This window comes from Mirounga angustirostris, unplaced genomic scaffold (assembly GCF_029215605.1).
Source record: "Mirounga angustirostris isolate CCGP_5_RB_7025 unplaced genomic scaffold, mMirAng1.0.hap1 SCAF_18, whole genome shotgun sequence".
Lineage (NCBI taxonomy): Eukaryota > Metazoa > Chordata > Mammalia > Carnivora > Phocidae > Mirounga > Mirounga angustirostris.
In genome coordinates, this window is record NW_026991726.1 from 290,205 (window position 1) to 310,202 (window position 19,998).

The 19,998-nt window shown below is 42.7% G+C and overlaps 1 protein-coding gene across 1 annotated transcript in view; it reads left to right on the plus strand.

Moving 5' to 3' along the window:
* The window catches only part of LOC135363099 (alpha-mannosidase 2-like), a 143,445-nt gene extending 127,178 nt beyond the window's left edge, over positions 1-16,267 (plus strand). Inside the window, exons 20-22 of the mRNA XM_064583784.1 lie at positions 1,465-1,659; positions 11,768-11,878; positions 13,465-16,267. Of these exons, the coding sequence (XP_064439854.1) occupies positions 1,465-1,659; positions 11,768-11,878; positions 13,465-13,617 (459 nt within the window). The 3' untranslated portion in view covers positions 13,618-16,267. The remainder of the gene's footprint in view (positions 1-1,464; positions 1,660-11,767; positions 11,879-13,464) is intronic.
* Positions 16,268-19,998: the final 3,731 nt, after the last annotated feature.

Here is a 19,998-nt window from a genome sequence, read left to right on the forward strand (position 1 = left end):
TATAAAAGGAATTGATAAGAAGTTGTTTGAAAAAAGAAAGAGGATTTAAAAAAAGAAAAAAGAAAAAGAAAAAAAAAGGGAGAGGATGTGATCAGGCAGGGGAATAGAAAACACCATATACTAGAGATTTAGTGTATATTTTAATCTGTTAGAAGAAACTATCTCAAAATTTTAAAGAGAGAACAACTTATATATATAAGCCAAATATATGGGTAACTACTATGAAGGGATAGAATATGACTCTAAAAATGAAAAATAAATTTTTTTTTTAAAAAAAGGGATTGATAAGATGTTGTTTGAAAAAGGGAAAAAGAAAAATTCAAAAAGAAATAAAAAGACAAAAAGACAGTTAAAAAAAATTAACTTTAAAAGACTAAGGAATCATGGTAAAAAAGCCGTGAATTCTATGTGCAGTAGTCCCCTAGCGCTGGAGTTCTGCCATTCTCATTGATCGGTAAACTTGGTCTTGGCTGGCTGTTCTCGCCGATCTTCTGGGGAGGGGCCTGTTGCCGTGGTTTCCAAATGTCTCTGCCAGAGGCGGAATTGCCCCGCCCTTGCCCCCTCCCGGCTAAGTCATCTGCTCGGGTTTGCTCTCCGGGGCTTTTGTTCCCTGCGAGCTTTCCGCACAGCTTTGGAGGCGGAGAGTGAAGATGGCGGCCTCCCAATCTCCGCCCCAGAGGAGCCGAGAACTCGGGCCCACTCCTCAGTGAGCCCCCAGAGAAAAGCCATCAGTCACTCCCGTCTCCCCGGTCTCCGGCTGCACTCCGTGCTCAACCGGCCTGTGACCGCGCGTTTCTATCTCTGGCACCCGACCCGGTCTGGAGTCTTCAAACCCAGCAGATCCCTGCGGTGCACTCCCGCGCGGCTCCTCCCGGGGGAGGAAGGTGAGTCTCCCCGGATCTGCCGCTTGTGGGGTCCCTGCTGGAGGAGCAGGGGCCCGACTGGGCCGCGGATCACGGTTTATGGCCACCCCGAGCTGAGAGCCCGCGCCTGGGCTCCGCCTCTGCCGCCGGCTTCCCTGCTCCGATCCCTGGGAGCTCTGCCACACTCGGGCACCCCCGGTCTTTCTGTGACCCCGAGGGTCCTGAGACCACACTGTCCCGGAGGGTTCCACCCCCCGCTTAGCCACCAGAGTGACGTCCCTCGGCGGAGCACTTTTAAAAGTTCCGATTTTGTGCTCCGCGGCTCTATCACTTGCCAGAAGCGGCCGACGGAGGCCCCTCCCCCGCCGTCTATCCTTCCGAATATCGCCTCGGATTCACTTCTCCGCACGTCCTACCTTCCAGAAAGTGGTCGCTTTTCTGTTCAGAGAGTTGTTGCTCTTCTTTTCTTTGATCTCCTGTTGGGTTTGTAGGTGTTCAGAATGGTTTGATCCCTATCCAGCTGAATTCCTGAGAGGAGACAAAATCCAGGTCTCCTACTCCTCCGCCATCTTGCTCCGCCCCCCCTGTTTTTTCTTGATAGGAAGAAGAAAAGAAGTCAGTCAGTTATCCTTCTCTCGTTAGCCACATAACTTCCTCTTTCCTGAATCATCCTGTCTTTACAATGACAGAAAAGATCCCCGTGCCCACCCTTCAGCTGCTAGGTGAATTCTCTCCGTTACTGTCATCTTTGCCTTGTGACATTCATCTCGTTAATCTGAGGACAATACAGTCAAAGGTATATCCCAAAATGTATCTATAAAGAATTACTTTTTTGTGATGTATTTGATATAAGGGGATGAGAAGCAGAAAGAACTGCAGCTGACCCTTGAACAGCATGAGCTGGAATTGCACTGGTCCACTTACACAGATTGTTTCCCATAAACACACTACAGGACTGAAAATGTATTTTCTCTTCCTTATGATTTTCTTAACATCATCTTTTCTCTAGCTTCTTTTATTATAAGAATACAGTGTAACATACATATAACATACAAAATGTGTGCTGATCAACTGTTCATGTTATCAGTAAGGCTTCCAACCAAGAGTAGGCTATTAGTCGTTATGTTTTGGGAGAGTCAGAGTCATGCGGATTTTTGACTCGGGGGAGGGGGATCATCGCCCCTAACCCCCTGCACAGCTCAAGGGTCAACTGTACTGTGGGTTTTACTGCGCCTCAAGGAGCCGTTAAGAGGACTTGGCCTTTAGGCAAAATCATTCTACCTTTCATTTGACTGTTGCTGTGTAGTTTAGAGCACATCCCACTACTAATTTATGTTATTCCCGGAAAAGTTCTATGTGGTGAGAAGGTCAGGGTATATTATCTTTGTACAGATAAGAAAGCAAAAACTGGCCCTGGGGTCACATTATAGTAGGTGGGAGAACAGGCCGTAAGATCAGCTCTTCTGGCATTTTCCATTCATTTCTCCTTGTTAGCCAGTGTTTCTTGAGGAGTTAGAGAATTAAGAAGCATAGCATTTAATTATTTCTGTATCAGAGGCCTTGTACATTCATATCTTTCTCTTGAAAATCACTGCAACTCAGATGTTTGCATTGAGAAACCCAACTATTTAGAGACATCCAAAGATATACTAGAGGAAGAGAGGGGAAGGTTTTATTAGATTTGGAATTTTAATTCAGTTAGACTGCTTTTGTTTACATGTATGCCTACTTTTAAAGTCAGAGATTGCATTTGAAAAGAATAAAAATTAGACATTTGACATCATTTTTATCTTTTGTAGAGCTGTTTTGTGATATTGTGAATTGACATATGTGTAGCTACAAATAGTCTTAAGTGCTTAGGAATTCTGCAGGGAATGTAATAAATGGTCTGAGTATGAAAAGAAGAGAATGCTCATGTTGAAGACCACATAAGAAGAGAAAAATGTTTCGTTTAAGCACAAAGAACTAAAGCAAACCAAGTAAAGTAAGGATAAATGCCTGCAAATTGGGACATATAGGGCTTTTAAAACTGTATGACCAAGAGAAGGAACTTAGGCCTATGTAGGAATATCCATGAGGCTTATGATAATGAATACAGGTGAACACAGGAGGCCTGCGCATATCTGCATGTGTCAAAAGCCTTGTTTGATCATGCGAACGAACCAGGATTTATTTCATGCCTACTACGTGCCAGTTATAGCTAAAGGCACTAGGGATACTGTCATGAGCAAACCAGACAATCACCCCTGCGTTCCTGAAGCATGGATTCTGGTGGGAGGAGAAAAATAAGAAAAAATAAGAGAAACATATAATGTGTTAGATGGTGATAAGTGTTAGGGAAAATAGGGAAGGATGGTTCTGGAAGATGATGCGAGTTTGCATAGTGTGGTTGGAAGAGGACCTTGCAGAAAGGGTGTTAATGGAGTAAAAATCTGAAGGAGGTTAGAGAGTAAGTGACTCATGCAGATTTCTGGGGGTAGAGTGGTCCAGGAAGAGTTACAAGCAAGTAGAAAGGCCTAAACGTGGGTGCCATGGTGAGAATAGAAGCTCCATGTGAGCTGGTCTTTTCTTTGATTCCTTGCTGCATCCTGTTGCCTAGAAGAATGGTTGCACATAGAAGGGGCTCAGCAACAATTTGCTGATTGAGCGAATCTCATGAGCTCTGTTTCTAGGATTCTGCTAGTCTTTTGTGGGTCAACTTTTTGACTCATGGAAAGAACACACCAGCGATGGATAGCCTCCCTGAGCTTTTCCTCTCATTAATTCATAAGCCAAAGGGAATGAGGGGATGGGGGGGTGGTACTAAAGACGCTGAGCCTCAGGTTGCCACCTCTGGGCATGATGGTAGAGGACATTAGCAACCTAAGGATCTGAAGGCTTCTGGGGCACATGGCGGCCACTGTTCCTTAGCCTCGTTTCTAGATGACTCTTTCCCATGATTGTTTTCTGGAAGCAGATCCAGTTGTCTGGAGTCAATGAATGTTGCTATTCAGTTGGTTCACACTCTGAAGAATTCGGCTCCGTGTGGTCTGGTCTCCACTCACTATGTCCGCTTGGCTTCCCCTTGTTCCTCACACCCTTCAACAGGTGGCCCACCTCCACTCCCTGATGGCTGGCTGAGTGCCGACTCAGCTGCCCGTTATAAAATGGGGCTGATATCAGATCTGCCTGCTGCGGGTCTGTTGTGAGCAACACATAAACTAATGCTTGTGAAAGCCCTTTGGAAACAGAAGTGCTTTATAAACATACGTTGTCCTGATGGTGCTTATGGTACTTGCCGGCTCAGGTGCAAACTAGGGTTTTAGCAGAGGAAATAGAAAGCAATTTAACAATTTGACCAGGAAGAATAAAGGCTGAAATATTATGTGTAACCATAACTAGCACACTGGCACATGATCAGAAGTCGGTATTATTGGGGGCTGTTTTACTTTATCCTATCAATCAGTGCCAGTTCCTGTGTTAGTCTTTGACTCTTAGCACATATTTCTAACAGTTGGTTAAAAGCTCACCGGTAATCCAAGGGGATTGATTTGTCCATTCAAAATCACTTCTTTAAAGAATTGCATTCTGTCCCTTAACCTCTGATAATAGGAAAATAATCATTGAAAGAAGCTGACGTAGGTATTGAATCAAAGAAAGCTCGGTACTTAAAAAGGTGTCAAGTGTAATTTCATGGTTACACTAAAAGAAGACAAAAATCACTTGGAAGAAATCCAGAAACCAGACCTCAGCATTTTGGATTGTATCCCTATTTCTGTGTACTGGCAGCTCCAAACATATAATAATGAATTGTTCCTCTGGAGGTTGCAAAGCATTTTTCCCATTGAAGTAGTGTGAACATAGCTCTTAGCTTCCAAGCCAGACCAGGGTCTCCACTGGCCTGTATGTAAGTAAGCATTTTCCTAACTACCACCTCCCACAAGAAACATGTCTGAGAACCACCTTCACACGATGGAGGCATGTCTTTGTTTCTGCCGCACCTCCTCGTCGGCAGCGGGATGGAGGAGGCCCCTGCTTGCCCAGCTCCCGGGTCACCGTCTGATGGTTCCTCAAGTTCTAAACGTCACATGGGCAGCCTGACTCCTCAGGGAGAAAGGGGTTATGGACTCGAGCAACAGTGAGAGAGGCAAGGTAGGGTTGGAGGTGTTGCTAACCCATCAAGGTGCTGCAGCATTTCCAGCTACCAGTCCTCAGAGTCCTATGTGTCCAGATCACACCAGGGAGATTTTGAAATAGAGAAGACTTACAAATTTCCCCATCTCTGATATTCTGATTCCCTAGGTCTGGGGTGGGGCAACTTAGGAATCAGTAATTTTCAAAAACTCTCATGATTCTAGAAATTACTGTTATCTCCATTGACTAAGTTGGGAAAGTAAAAGTTAGAAATTAAATGACTAAGATAAAATTACACAGTGGTACATGGCAGAATTAGGGCCCACATGCAGGTTTTCTGAATCTGGGTGCTGTACAGGGCCTCAGAGGGTGGCGTTTGACTTCTTAAGAGTTACTAAATCTGTTCCTCAGAGTCCAGTTTTTCAGGAATTATTCTGTATTGGTAGATGAGTTTATGGTTTTATATAAGCATATGTTGCTCTTATTTTATATGTTTTTGGAAAAAACTGATTGCATGTCATCTAGTTGCAGTCAGAGGACGATGGGAGCAGGCATCTCTTAAACCCTGCCTCGCAGCACCGCCGGGTGTGCCAGTGAAGTCCCGTCTAGCAGTGAACTGTCAGCCTTCTCCTCCTGGAGGATCGGCCCCCCTCTCTTCTCTTTACCATCTCCTTTTCTTGTACTGTCAGAAGCTTGAGATATTAAAAAGAAGATTCTGTAAAGGCTTGAAAGCTGGGGAACAGGAGCACCAGTGAAGTGGTCGGGAACAGGAAAACCATGCCATCCTCAGGAAAGGGTATTGATTAGGGGGGAAGGGAGTCTTGGTAGAGAGGATGCTGGGAGAATCTCACAGGGGCATGGATCATCGGTCAGGGTTCTGTAGGCTGGAGAGATAGCTTCAGCCTGGAATGCAGACATTCCAGGGACCAGAAGGAATTTGATTAAGCCATTTAATTAAAGGCTTCATGGAGCCATGATGCCTTGATGTTTTGCACAATGATACGTTGTTCAACCTTTTTCTTTCCCCCAGATTATTTCCACCTCTTTTATGTTCAGATGTATTTTTATTTAATTCATTTATAGATATGTATCTTTATATCTGTATCTACTTCTCTCTCTGTGTATTACATTTAGCTCTATCTCTGACATTTTATTCTGATTTCTTGCAAATAGTTAAATATTATCATTTCAACATCACCACTTACTGAATAAGATTTTCTCTCTCCACTTGTTTACACACCCCCTTTTCTTATAAGAGGCAGTTTAAGGTTTTTACTTCATTTTGCCTTTCTTAGAAGAATTGATCGGTGCTTTATTAATCTCCCTGGCTTCTGGAAAGGTGAAAATTGTGGAGAAAATTTCCTCGTTGTACAGCCCTTCACCTTCTCTGTTCTTTCTGTCATCTTATCTTGTTGATCGAAACAGGATAACTGTTATTGGACATTTTAATGAATGCCCTGGAAAATGAATTCCTACTGGTTACTTCCTGTCTCAGGACTTAAAATGCAGTGTGCAGTTTTCCCACCTTTCCAGTTGCCAGAATACAGGGAAAGATGGATGTCAGTCGGCATTTTCAAGGAATCTGGGCAGGTTGGAGAAATTTCTCCACCAGCTGTTTAGCCATGCCTTAATTTGTATGGACCTTAGACATTCTTTGAGGAGGATAGAGACACATTTCTCTTAGGGAATCTAGTCGAAGTTATGGCTTCTCTCTTCCACAGAAAAAAAGGGTGCACACATAACGTTGACTACAGTTTCCAGGAGTGTGCTTATCTGTGAAGCTCACCTTATTGATGAGCAAGTCAGATTTCTTTTGGTGTGAGATGGGACGGCCACAGCTCTCTCTTCTGGGTTCTCACCCATGTCGATGGAGGGACACTTGCCTGCTGCTCTGCTTATGGGACACTGCCGTGTGCATATATGATTTTCAGAATGGCTTTAAATCCCGTTTAAAATGGGGCGGGTGGGTGGAAATGACAGTGTCCATGCCTTCCTTTCTCAACTAATGTATGTTCTGATAAGTCGTGGTTTTAGGCTGCTGGAACCTTGGATTAAATACTCCCTTTTTCTAAGCTCAGATCAGAGAGTGAGCTCCTTCGGGTTATAGCCTTTTCTTCTGTTACATTAAAAGTGATCTTTCTCTTTCCCCTCCTAGCAGGTGTCCTTGAGCGCCAGTCCATAGCTAGCGTGAAGGCAGGGGGGCGAAGCTAGTAGAGCACTTTGGAGTCCCGCTGCCTTTGTTTGAGCACATCACCTGTGCTTACCGGCCAGTTTGCTTAGCACACAGCCCCTCATTCTCCCATTTGCCTCATTCGCAACGTGGCCATGATAACAGGACACACCTCAGAGGTGTCCTAGGGATCAAATGAGTTAATGTTTGTAGAGCACTTAGAACAGTATCTGGCACGTACTAAGCACTGAGTGCGTGACGAATGAAGGTTGTCAACAGTGAGAGTTCAGTCATGAGCAGTGGTGATTGTTGCTAAAAATGAAATAAAATGTAGGCACTTTTTTTTTAATAAATTGGAGGTTGAATTTTATTCCCAAAGTAAATCTCGATGTCACCTTGACTTGTATTCCGTATATATTTTTTGAAAAGTTAATAAGATACCTAAAATTGTGTGCCGGGCATTATGCTGAGTGTTTTCTTTGTAAAGAGAGCCTTATTTAGCTCTCCCAGCAGTACTGTGAAGGTAGGCAATATTGTGCCCCCCTGTTACAGAAGAGGAAACTAGCTGACCTAAAGATGGTAGGTAGCTTTCCCAGGTCATGCAGCCAGTAAATGGTGTGCTGAGAGGCGCACCCCAGCATGTTGACTCCAGATCCCCGCCCAGAACCTTCTACTCCTCTTGTATGGAAACAAAGGGGAGTGAGAGTGCTGAAAATGTTAGGGAATGCTCTGCCTGTTTTTCTCTTGACCACTCAGTTATGATGGGACACCCTCAGAAGGATCCACCATCTGTGGGAAAGGTCATGAAGGACTAATGTAGGGTCGGTCAGTGATCATTGCTAGTTGACTATGAGAAGGCATGCTTCATGATTGCGATGTTCATGTGCACTTAAATATAATAATACAAACTTGTATACCACCTCCACTGTTTCAAAGGCTGTTATGAGATGAATTGAGTTCTTCCGTGAGAAGTATTCTGTACAGGGTCCCACACACGGCAAGTGCTCAAAAAGTGTTAGCTGCGATTACTGTTACTGTCACTGTGGTTGGGACTTGATCCTCAGAGGGGCGCTTCACGAGTCTCCCGAGTTTTCTGAGTTCTGAGAGGTTAAATGACGTATCTGCAGACACAGGACTGGTTCGTGTGTTTTGCCCCCAGTCCAGCTTCTTCTAGCCTTGATGGCGTCGTTCTGCCAGCCGCACCATCTTCCGTGCCCCCCCACCCCACCCCGTTGCCAGAGAAACCTCCCGGGCCCTGCTTAGCCTCAGAGCCACAGGTTGCTTTATCCCCTGGAAGTAAGTTCTGCGGTGGATTCTCCAAGTGACTTCGGAACACCCAGGCCTTCCCGAGGGGATTCAGTCTCAAATGTGATCTGAGGTCCGGATAGTACTCATACATTAATGAATATAAAAACAGGTCTTTCAGAGTCTGTTTACTCTCCTCGAGTGAACAGCATCTTTTTTGTGAAGGTATCTGTTTTCTTGCATGCATATTCAAGTTAAATTCACAGTTTCCCTACTTTGAAAAACAGTTTTCTTGGAAATAAAATGACGAGACAGACTTTGAAACTGAAAAACTGCTGCTTTGCCTCAGGTATTTTTGCTTGAAAACTGATACTTTCATGAATATTTAATTTTTAAAAACTTGGACAAGATGATTGCTATTTCAGTTGGTGTTCTGGTCCTTACGAAAGTGATGCAGTTTTGGTTTTTAGAGAAAGTGTAACATTTTTCCATCAGTGAAAATTACTCTTTATGACTTCAATTTCTACTTTTGCATTGTTTAAATCTCTTGTAAAACTAATGGCAAAATTCCAAAGATGCTTCCTTTTGCTTTTTTTTTTTATTATCACCTCCAGTCTGGTAAAGGCCTCACACATTCATTATTTCAAGAGCAGATGTGTTGCAGGAATTTTCACAAAGCCTGCTGTCTGGTGGTTTTGTAAGGATGGTTTAGTGAGTTAAAATGGCTAAATGCTTCAGGTTATAATGATAAGTGCTTTTAAAAGAGCCTCATCAATAGACCATGTAAATAGTGAATCTGAATTGGGACTTAGTCATGATTTTGTTATGTTATGATTTTGATGCATAATTGTTGACATACAGTTTGGAGGGTCTCTGATTCCTCAGCTACAGAGTTATAATGTCACTAAAGAAAATTTGTGAATAAAAAATTAAGTGAGCTATTGGGAAAATAATCACCAGTACTTATCTGATAGATTACAATGACAGAAAGAATAATGGCTAAAATGTACCAAGGGCTTCCTCTGCTGCAGACACTGGGCTGAGTCTCTGTTACACAATTGAATTTCATCTCCATTTTATGCTACAGGAGAAACCAGGTTTTGCTAAAAGCATCTAGGAAATTGCAGAGCTAGGATCTAGATGTCGAGCTGCCTGACTCCCAGCCCAGGTTCTGATCCATTTTCTGTAGCTTCTACACCAACACATTCTGTCCTATAAGCTAAGCCACCATACCTCGTATTTTCAACGTCTTACTAGACGCCATGACTCCATGAAGAGGGGAAACCTGCATTAGGTCCATTTTATAGGCAAAGAAACTGATGCTTAGGTGATCAGTAACTATTCCAAGCCTATACACTTAGCACACGAGAGACTTGTCCTTGTCCTTCTGGAGACCTTATGTATGTCATAAATGAAGGATTTTTTTTTTTTTTTTTTTTTTTTTTACTATGCTCTTTTCATGCTCTTTTGGGACTGTGTGAAACACCTTGAAATTTTATTTTTTTTATTTTTTAATTTTTTTAAAGATTTTATTTATTTATTTGAGAGAGAGAGAATGAGAGACAGAGAGCACGAGAGGGAAGAGGGCAGAGGGGGAAGCAGACCCCCTGCCGAGCAGGGAGCCTGATGCGGGACTCGATCCCGGACTCCAGGATCATGACCTGAGCCGAAGGCAGTCGCTTAACCAACTGAGCCACCCAGGCGCCCCACCTTGAAATTTTATTAGAAAACATTGTCATATGATTTAAACTTGCTATGTGTATCATGTTGGTCCTGTGATGACTCAGAATTCCTTAAATGACTTTTTCCTCTCCCTTCAAACAAAATCTTAGCAGTACCACTGCAGAATACCAGTGTGAAATATCATAAAGCAGGTTATTCCAGCCAAGAATCCGAGGTGAGGCCAGCTTTAAATTGTTGAGGCACATTAAAGTCAAATCAGTGGTGAGAATGCTGACAGCTCCTCCTCAGAAAAGATGTCTCTGTGGCACATTTAAAAATCATATCCCCCAGTGAAGATGATTAAGAACTTGGACATATTCGTATCGGTGGCCACAGAGGAGAAAAAGGGATCATTTTCATCACAGGTCAGTGCTGAGCACACTGAACTCCTTTGAATAGCTGTCCCTTTCTTAATTCGTCCAAGGATTCTTAATTTATTTTGCTTATTATCAGAAGCGTCTCCCCCCTTGAGGAAACATAAAATTTATTAAGAGAATTGTAACTTAAAATATTCAGAGCACTCCTGGCATCTTTACTTAAATGGATGCAAGAAATTTTACTGCAAGAAAGTATATATTGATCCCTGTAGCTGACTTGTCATGTTTCGTATTTTTCTCTTTGCACAAGAAGAATAGCTTCTGTAATGTGAATTTAAATGATACGTCAAGCTAATAAATGTGGTTGGCCTAGCAAGTGATAAGCATAACTAACTCAATTTAAATGTCTTTTATATAAAAATAATGAACCAGTGCATTAAAGATTAAAAATGTTAATGCAATTAGCAAAAATTAGCATTCAATAAAGAAGTGTGTTTCAGTTTTGAGATGGATGATACATCATTCAATGACCAGATAAGGACTAAATTCAGGTACACTTTATTCAGCTGGCGTGTATGTTAAAAACCAAATAAATAAAAATTAAATGCTTTATTTGCCCCTTTGCAACGACGTGGGTGGAACTAGAGGGTATTATGCTAAGCGAAATAAGTCAGTCAGAGAAAGACAATTATCATATATAATCTCACTCGTATGTGGAATTTAAGAAACAAAACAGGGTCATAGGGGAAGGGAGGAAAAAATAAAACAAGACAAAACCAGAGAGGGAGACAAACCATAAGAGACTCTTAATCATAGGGAACAAACTGAGGGTTGCTGGAGGGGAGGGGTTACAGGAATGGGGTAACTGGGTGATAGACATTTAGGAGGGCACGTGATGTAATGAGCACTGGGTATTATATAAGACTGATGAATCACTGACCTCTACCTAGACATGAAACCAGTAATACATTATATGTTAAGTAATTGAATTTAAATTAAAAAAAGTAAATGCTTTATTTGAAGAAACTTTGATAAAACAGTATGTGGCATGTAGACAAAAGGACACGCAGGTCCTTGGGGACTGTGCCAGAAACCAGGGCATGAGGTGACTTAAAACATATTGTCACCTGCCTCCTTGTGGGGGAGGTAGAGGGGATGTAGCAGGTGTGACAGTGAACGTGGGACTGGAGGGGAAATGAATTTTCCTGGCTTCACTGCTAAATAAAGTGAGCATTTTTGGTTTGGGGACGCTGACTTTAAAACAGTGGAGTATACAGTGGTGTCGCTATTTGCCTTAATGTCGCTGTGGCGTCTTGTCACTCTATGCTCATCTGCAGGTGGATGGCAAGCATTCCGATGAGGCAGCCTTGATCCTCCACAGGAAGGGGTTTGACTGCCACTTCTCGAGCAGAGACACGGGGCTGCTTTGTTCCACAACCCAGGGAAAGGTGAGCTGAAAAGTGGTTTTTGCTTGTTGATTTCATGTGCTTTGAAATCCTTGCTTTCTGCTAATCATTCTGACAATAAGATAACGTTTCATTGCCTCTTCGTGGACTCATTCCCCTCAGCTGCTGTAATTTAGCTCAAGTCTCTCCATCTTAAGAAAGCACTTTCTCAACCTTCGATCTCTTCTCCTTGTCAGCATCAAAATGCACGTCTGGAACATGGGCACGTGTAGGGGCAACATTCTCCTCCATTCCTAGGCCTTCCGTTGCCAGCCGACAAAACATCCTCTCCCCGCCCCCCATCCCCCAATATTCCCTCCTCTCTCACACATGCTCATGTAGGATCTAGGTCCATGAAGTCTCAGAGGGGCAAAAGCAGGTTTTATAATAACTAAAGGTGGGGTGGGGTGGGGTAGGGAAGTGGTGACACTGGCCAGTCGGGGAGTTTCACCACGGCCCCGAAGCAACCTTACTTAGCTCCAGTCAGTTGTTGTCCCAGGGGAAATGAGGGTCTAGATCTCCTGATCAAGACAGATTTGCATAGGAGTCCTCACTGTGCCAGCCAAACAGGTCTTCAGGCTGACCTGCCGGCTGCCCAGTTTTTCTGTCTCCTTTGAGCTCGTCTTTCTGATAGTTCCCTCAGGCTCTCCTTGGAAGGAAATGAACCTCCAGCCTTCTGCCTCTGGCTCTGAGCAGGTTGTGCTCAGAGAAGACAGCTGGATGGCACACAGGCAGGTCTGTCCCACGGGGCAGCTCAGCTGACCCAGCTCTTCTCCAAAACCTCACAGATAACCTGTAGATCAGACTTAAGAGATTCATTTCCAACCCTACCAACTAGAATGTGCATAGGGTCTGAAAAGGAGAGAAAAGACAATATGGTAGGGGGTCAAAATCCACTTAGGCAGATAAGCTTCTTCATTTCTCGTATCATGCCCTCCGTGGAATTGGTGCGAAGAAAGCACTGATGGTTTGGGGTTTGTTTTTCATGATATTTACGCTTTACCTTATTACTGATGATGTGAGTGTACTTGGTTGTAAGCATTTGTATATAGACATTAAGGCGTCAAGTTTTAAGGGGATTATATGGTCCAGAGAGACATGGGGTGAGGGTAGTACTTTCTCAGCAACCCCCCAACCCTGAAAATGGGACTCACTGACATGAGGAGCCTGTGTCCTTTCTCTCAGCTCTTTGGGAACAAGAAGAACGACAACTGTTAGGTGTAAATGTTGGGTGTAAGAGGATACGGATGTTTTTAAAGCTTGCTGGCTCATAGATGTGTTTTCTTTTATTGAAAAAGTGGCCCCTGCACGTGATAAGTTCTCAAGAAATTCAGAAGAAGAATGTAGAGTGAGCTGTCCTCTCCTGGTTACACTTCTCCTAGGTGTCCCTCCCAGGGTGGTCTGTGTGTCCAGGCTCGCATAGCTGTATCTAATCTCCTTCCTCTTCCTCTTTTTATCATTAAAAGGAAACTTCAAATACACTGTTTTACTCTCCTACTATTTTCCACTGAATAAATATATAGATGTGCTACTAATCTTTCTTCAAAGTTGACCTAACTGTGCAATTTTTTTTATCATTTATTTTCTAGATTTTGGTACAGAAGCTTTTTAGCATGTTTACTGTTGCAAGTCTCATACCTTCGTCATTATCCTTGATGCATTCACCTCCAGACGCCCGAAATATAAGTGAGATCAACTTGAGTCCCATGGAAATCAGCACATTCCGAATCCAGTTGAGATGAACCTGGCTTTCAAATTTGGATTGGGAAGCATTGTCTTTTATACACTTCTTGGTTTGACGTGCAATAAGGAAGCACATTATTTTAGCTTCTGGCTACTGTGAGGACATGAATTCTGTGATTGTTATTATAATTATTATTATTATTTTTTTTTTTTTACTAGTACAGAAAGAAAAAAAAAAAAAGCCATGCTATAGCCAGTTTTTCTTTAAGTTCCATCCATGAATCACCACCATCAGTATGAATCGATGCAACAATGAAGGAAGAAATGTCTAAAACAACCTCTCCACAGATTGTATCTCAGGTTAAATGCTAACTAACTATATCTGTGTCGGGAGTTGTGAAGAGATTGTTATAAGTATTCATGTTGCTGATCCTTCATTCGTTTTACAAAAATACCCATTTTTACCAAAATGGAATAAAAAGCTGAAGGGTAAAAGCTAATGGCCAAAATGGTTGCAATCGTTCATACGCATTCGAAAAATTTTGTGTATTGAAATATGTGGAAAAGTGCAATCCATCAACCCTTATGATATCTGTACATCATTGATCTTCACACCTTTTTCTAATGTACCACTTGACCCCTCCCTTCTCACTCTTTGTATTTCCAGAAATAGCAGATTTTGAATCATTCAATAGTAGAAAAAGAGGCATATTTTCATTACTTGACAATGTGGGATAGGTGCAATTTATTCCATTGTCACTAAGATAGAAAAAGCAATCCCATAGGTACCATAACCTCTTTTAGGTACCACAAGGTGTCTTTTTACACAGCTCATTTGAATACAGATGTTCGGAGAGGGGTTTTCTATTTTAAAAATAACCATATCAAAATAAATGTGCCTTATTTTTTTATAAGTCTTGTTAAATCTTTTGGTGTCCATATGACTGAGGAAGGGGGAGAGGGCGGGGGTGGGGAGGAGGTGGGTACTTTCTATGACACGTAAAGTGTTATCGGTTTTGCCTGACAATGCTGGCCACATTCTGATCTGTTTCATTAAATTTGTGGTGATGTTATTCTAAACATTTTGACTATTTGAATGTACTGAGATGTCAGAAAACAAAACAAGGAAGAAAAACTACTGTTCATTAAAATCCGCTGCTGCCAAGAAGATGGCAGCTTGAAGCAAGGATTTTGTGACATGCAAAATCCATACACTGTTTCCATTTCACAGGAGGTAACTCTATGAAAGAATGCTTTAAAAGGGACCCTGTTTTGAAATCCACTTATAGGTAGCTCATCCTGATTTCTTTTATTAAAGAACATGTGTGTTGAGTGAATTCCAAACTTTTGTACGTGCTAACCTCAAAGTGAAGTTCCAAGCCTATGTGCCATTACAGTACTTTTGATAAAATTTATTTGGGATCATGATTAACATGACATTAACACTGAAGCAACATTAGAAACATTTAGAATATTCAGTTTTAGGATAGAAAGGATTCACTGAGTATGTACACTTTTGAAAATTCTCTTTGTGTTACCTAATAAATTTAGTATTCTCTGACTTTAAACTTCCTTTTACCTCCTGCCATTCCAGCATCTTTATAGAGAAGTTGAAACCTAATTTCTGTTTCACCAGGTAGTCTGATGATCATCCTTTTTTTTTTTTTTTTTTTACCAAGATGCAGCTCCTACAATTATTGCTAAGTTATGTTAAGTTCATAAATTTTTTTCGCCTTTAATAATTAAGGAAACAATACTGGTGTTGATGAAGATATTATAAGGGAGTAATGTCATGCAATAAACATGTACTGTAAGTTTCCTTCCTCATTTTGGGGGATAAACAACTAAAAGAAAAAAAAAAAAAACAAAGCACTTCCTTTTTGTGGACATCTATAGATGTTAAGATTGCCAGAAGCAAATCCCAGGAATAAGATCAGTATTTTCATTGCATCTTAAATGTAAAACCTTCCTTTGGGAGTTCACTGTGTTCTGTGGTTAAGTGGGTGTGCTTAATCATTGTGGAAATTCTGATCAGTTGAAATAAAAAATCTTGATGCAATAACAGTGGTTTTGCCACTTCTGGTTGTTTGAGATGGATCTGTCCCATGTCAGTCGGGGTCTTAGTGTGTGTTGCCACCGTTCACAGGTAAAGCAGAAATTCTCTTTAAACCAGCAAATTTCTGCTTTTTATTTTTAGAATAAATCATCAGGGAAATGAGGAGAGGATGCTTTTGCTTTGGGTTGCGGTCACGAACTGATTAATTTAGTGTCTCTGGCACACCTAAAAACCATACATTTCAGTTGTGATCTCGGTGGCATATTTGTTTGCTTGGGTTTTATTACATTTGTTACTGCAGATGTTCGGTTGAGCGAGTAGGTCATTCCTGTGATTTTTTTTTTTTTTTTTGGTAATTTGAGCTTTTTACCTGCAGTGTTTGAGAACTCGGCATTCTTGTTTTCTTCAAATACTGATTAAAATAAAATGCTATAAAATGTGTTGTGAAACATTTTAATTACCTTCCCATGTCTTTGTTGTACTTGTGTCGAAATGTTTTCACATTCCTTTGGAAGAAAATCTTTGCTTTCATTTTGATTATGTTGCTTATCTTGGAATCAAATAGGTTTTGATATTTTTCTCTTGGAAGGTTTTATATCTTTTTGGGAATATGTAATATAAGATCTCTAATAAAAGATAAATCTTACCATGTACGTAGTCCTCCAGAGTGCTGCTTAAGTCTTATTTTGTAAACAACAAGAATTAGTCCATTTTGAGGGGTAGGGTGGAAGAGTGAGGGTCTGTTCTTTGTTCCTTCAAGAATGAATCACTCCACCTTCTACCCAGTGCTAGCTGGGAAATACAGTTTTAGAGAGCAAGTGGCAGGCGGGGGTGGTGATGAGTTCATCTGGGTTTGTGGCCACCTTTGAGTTTGGGGTGTGGGAACCTTCCGGACAGTGTGGTACCTGTGGGGCCTTCTGAGCCAATTGGAGGAGCAGGGTCTGGTCAGATTCCATATATTACAGGACAGTAGTGAGAGGAAGACAACACAGGTAGCCAAGAAGTTTCCCGTGAGCTGATCAGGAGGGCGAGCAGGATCTGGAGGCACCCCGCCGGCCCCACCCGGCGCCCAGGGCGGTGGCTTTCAGAGACTTCCTTCAAAGGCGGGAGGTGGGGCGGCTGAAGGACAAAAACGCCGGAGGATCCTGTGGGTTAGCCAGGCAAGTGAGAACGTGCTAACTGGGGAGTTTGGGCTTGTTTTGGGTGACGTAGTACAGAGGCTAGTCAATTTGTAGTATGCATGTGCCAAGCTAAAAACTTGGGAGAGAACTCTCCATAAGCATCTCATCAGCATATAAGGAAAATTGTGTTTGGCTCCATCACATTTGATTATCAACACATCAAAATAATTTGGCTATCAAGACTTGTAAAGAAACACGTAGTTTCGGTAGGTATCTGCTCGCGGACTCCCGCGAACCCGTGAGCGGCAACCAAGGGAGCGCGAGCGCGACTGGCCGGCTGAACGGGCGGCTGGACGGGGGGTGGCCGAGCGTCAGCAAGGCCCCGGCTGAAGCGGAACGAGGAGATGGATTGTTCCCGGTAAGGAACGGTCGAGGGTCGATGGAGCTCCAGAGACAGGCAGAGCCAAGCACGAGATGACGTCGTCCAGGATCTGTCCTCGTCTCCTGGGTGCCCCGCTGAGAAAGCACCCTTAATTATTCAGCCAATGTCCTGGCACTGACATCGCTTCCTCTGGCTCATGTGCTAATGACCGTGGTGAGGGCGGCGTTCGGCTCACATGAATCCCGCGGAATCGCGTGAGCGAGAAATAGTCCCCCCCCCCACAACGTGCACACCCATAGAAGATGGGGTTCTACAACCAGAGAAAAGGGCTGGGGACCTTGAATACGAGGTGGACAAAATACAGTAGAAACACATCGCGGAGAAAAACCAAATACGCAGATCGGAAGGAAGCAGCTCACCCAGTTTCAGTTCCAGGAAAGTTCCGTAGAAGACACAGATTTGAGACAGTTCTTAAAAGATGCATTTGATTCGAACAGAGACAACAGGTGTGTTCCTTGGAAAAGACAGAATAAGGAAAGATGGTAACAGGAGGCGTAGAGAACTAGAAATAGTTTCCTCTGCCTGGAGCAGCGCCACCCAGTAAAACTTTCTTTAATAAGGGCAAGTTCGTCATCCATGGGCTGTCCCATAGAGCAGCCACTAGCCACCTGTGGCTTTGAGCATTTGAGGTGTAGTAGTGCAACTAAGGAACTGAATGTCTTATTTTAGCTTAATTAAATTTAGCAACATGTAGCCACTGTTTCAGTACCGGTCTGTACATGGTATGCACAGGACAGTAGTAGGAAATACAACCAAATATGTAAGTTAAGGTCACTTGTGCTAGAATCCTGCTACTGAGTGTGGTTCTCAGACCAGAAGCTGTGACATCACCTGGAAACTGGTTAGACAAGCAGAATCCCAGGCCCCACCTCAGACCTCCCGAGTCACAATCTGCACTTTACAAAGATCCCTAGAGGATTCACATGCACACTAAAGCACTGGCCTAGAACATTCCCAGGGAGTAATTTCTCTCTGCTCTTACCGAACTTTTCCAAGTAGCTCTTGACTCTAACTCCTATACCTCACAGTCTCTAGGAAGCATCCCACAATACCTGTCTGCTTGTCCCACTGCCACCCAATTCCAAGTCACCTTCGTGCACCTGGGACTCTGCCTTACAAAAGAGTTGTAAGAGGGCTCCTGCCCCTTATGTCTCTCTTTTTTCACACAGAAGCCAGAAAATAAAAGAAAGTAAAATTTGAAAAATATCTTCCCTCTTGAAAACTGGGTGTTTCCCGTTACACCTGGAATAACATACAACCTTTCACCATGGCCAGAAGCCGTGCCTGGCTTGGTCCGTGTCCTTCTCCTCAATCTCAACTCTGAGAAGGGGGCGAGGGTGTTTAAGAAATCCTTTCCCGACCCAAATCAGCTTTATCTCCCACCACGCCCCCTTCTGACTGTTGTCTAGGATCCTTATGGGTCTCTAACATGCCAAGATTATCCCTCTTGGGGGCTTTGTACTTGTTCCTTCTGCTTCAAACTTGCTCTCAAATCCTCCCCTGGCAGGCACCTTATTATTCTGGTTTAATTCAAGCATCATCTTCTCAAGAATCTTCCTTGACCAGCCAATTTAAACCAGTCCCACCTCCACTCCCTCACTGAGTATTTTTATTACACTGCTTCCTTTCTGCTTAAACAGAGTCAAATTTGAAATGATGTAGTTTGCCTTCCCCACCAGAATATAAGCTCTCCTGAAGGCAAGAACCCCAGCATTTATTCAGCATTGCATCCTCACACTTGGAACAGCAGGCGTTCGGAAGATATTTGTTCAATAAATGAATGAAAATATGTGTACCACCAGTAAATGTTGTGAAACAAGAATTATAATTTTCAGAATTACAATTTTTCCAAATCCCTTACATCTTAATCTGCTCATGTTATTTTCCTGCTCAAAAGCCTTCAGGAAGTTCCCATTACCAGAAATTAAAGTATAGAGGTTTCAAACTGCATTCCTAATCTCCCTGAAGTATGTGACCTCCTTATGGAAGATACTGTCGTTGCTTAATGACCAGTCATTGCCCCTCTGCCTTCCATGCTAATAAACCCTGATTTTATTCATAATCAGATACCCAGGAGCTTCAGGATGTGAATTGTTCTTGATCTAAATTAGTCATGAGAATTTTCTTCTCCAGGCTGGATGATGAATTTAGGAATTGGCATGTGACACAATTTTGGCCAACGGGAAGTCAGTTGGGGACTCCTGGGGGAGGCCTCCTTCCTCTTCAGAAGGAGGGAGCATCTTACCCTCAGAGCGCAATGTTTAAAGGTAGTATTGGTGTAAGTGTTGATGCTTGGGCTGCTGCAGCCACTTTTGCAACCTTGCGGTGGCAAGCCTGAGGACAAAAGTCAACTAGACGACCAAGTCAAAAATGAGTAGAGCCTGGGTCCCTGATGATATTGAGCAGCTGAATGAACCAACTCCAACCTTCTCGTGATGTGAAATAATGCCACCTTGCTAAATGTTTAAGCCATTTGAGCTTAGTGTTTTGTTAGAAAGAGCTAAAAACACTTAAACTGGTGGTTCTCACCACTGCCCCAGTGCTGTGCTTTCTCCGTTAGGTACTTTCCTGGACGGGGGCGTGTGTACTTGCACAACTAAGACTCGGTCGTAGTAGGTTCCTCAGAACACATCCTCTTACGTTGTCCCTGCTGCTCCCACCACCTTGCATATTTTGCTCAATATGTTTAATAAAATTGTGTTTAATTCATTATATCGTGAAGGAATTTTTTTCAAATGTAAGGAAGAAGAAGGTTTTTAAAAAATGATAAGTGAGTTAAGGATGTGTGTACTAGCAACTTGCCCAAAGATTGCAAAGTTCC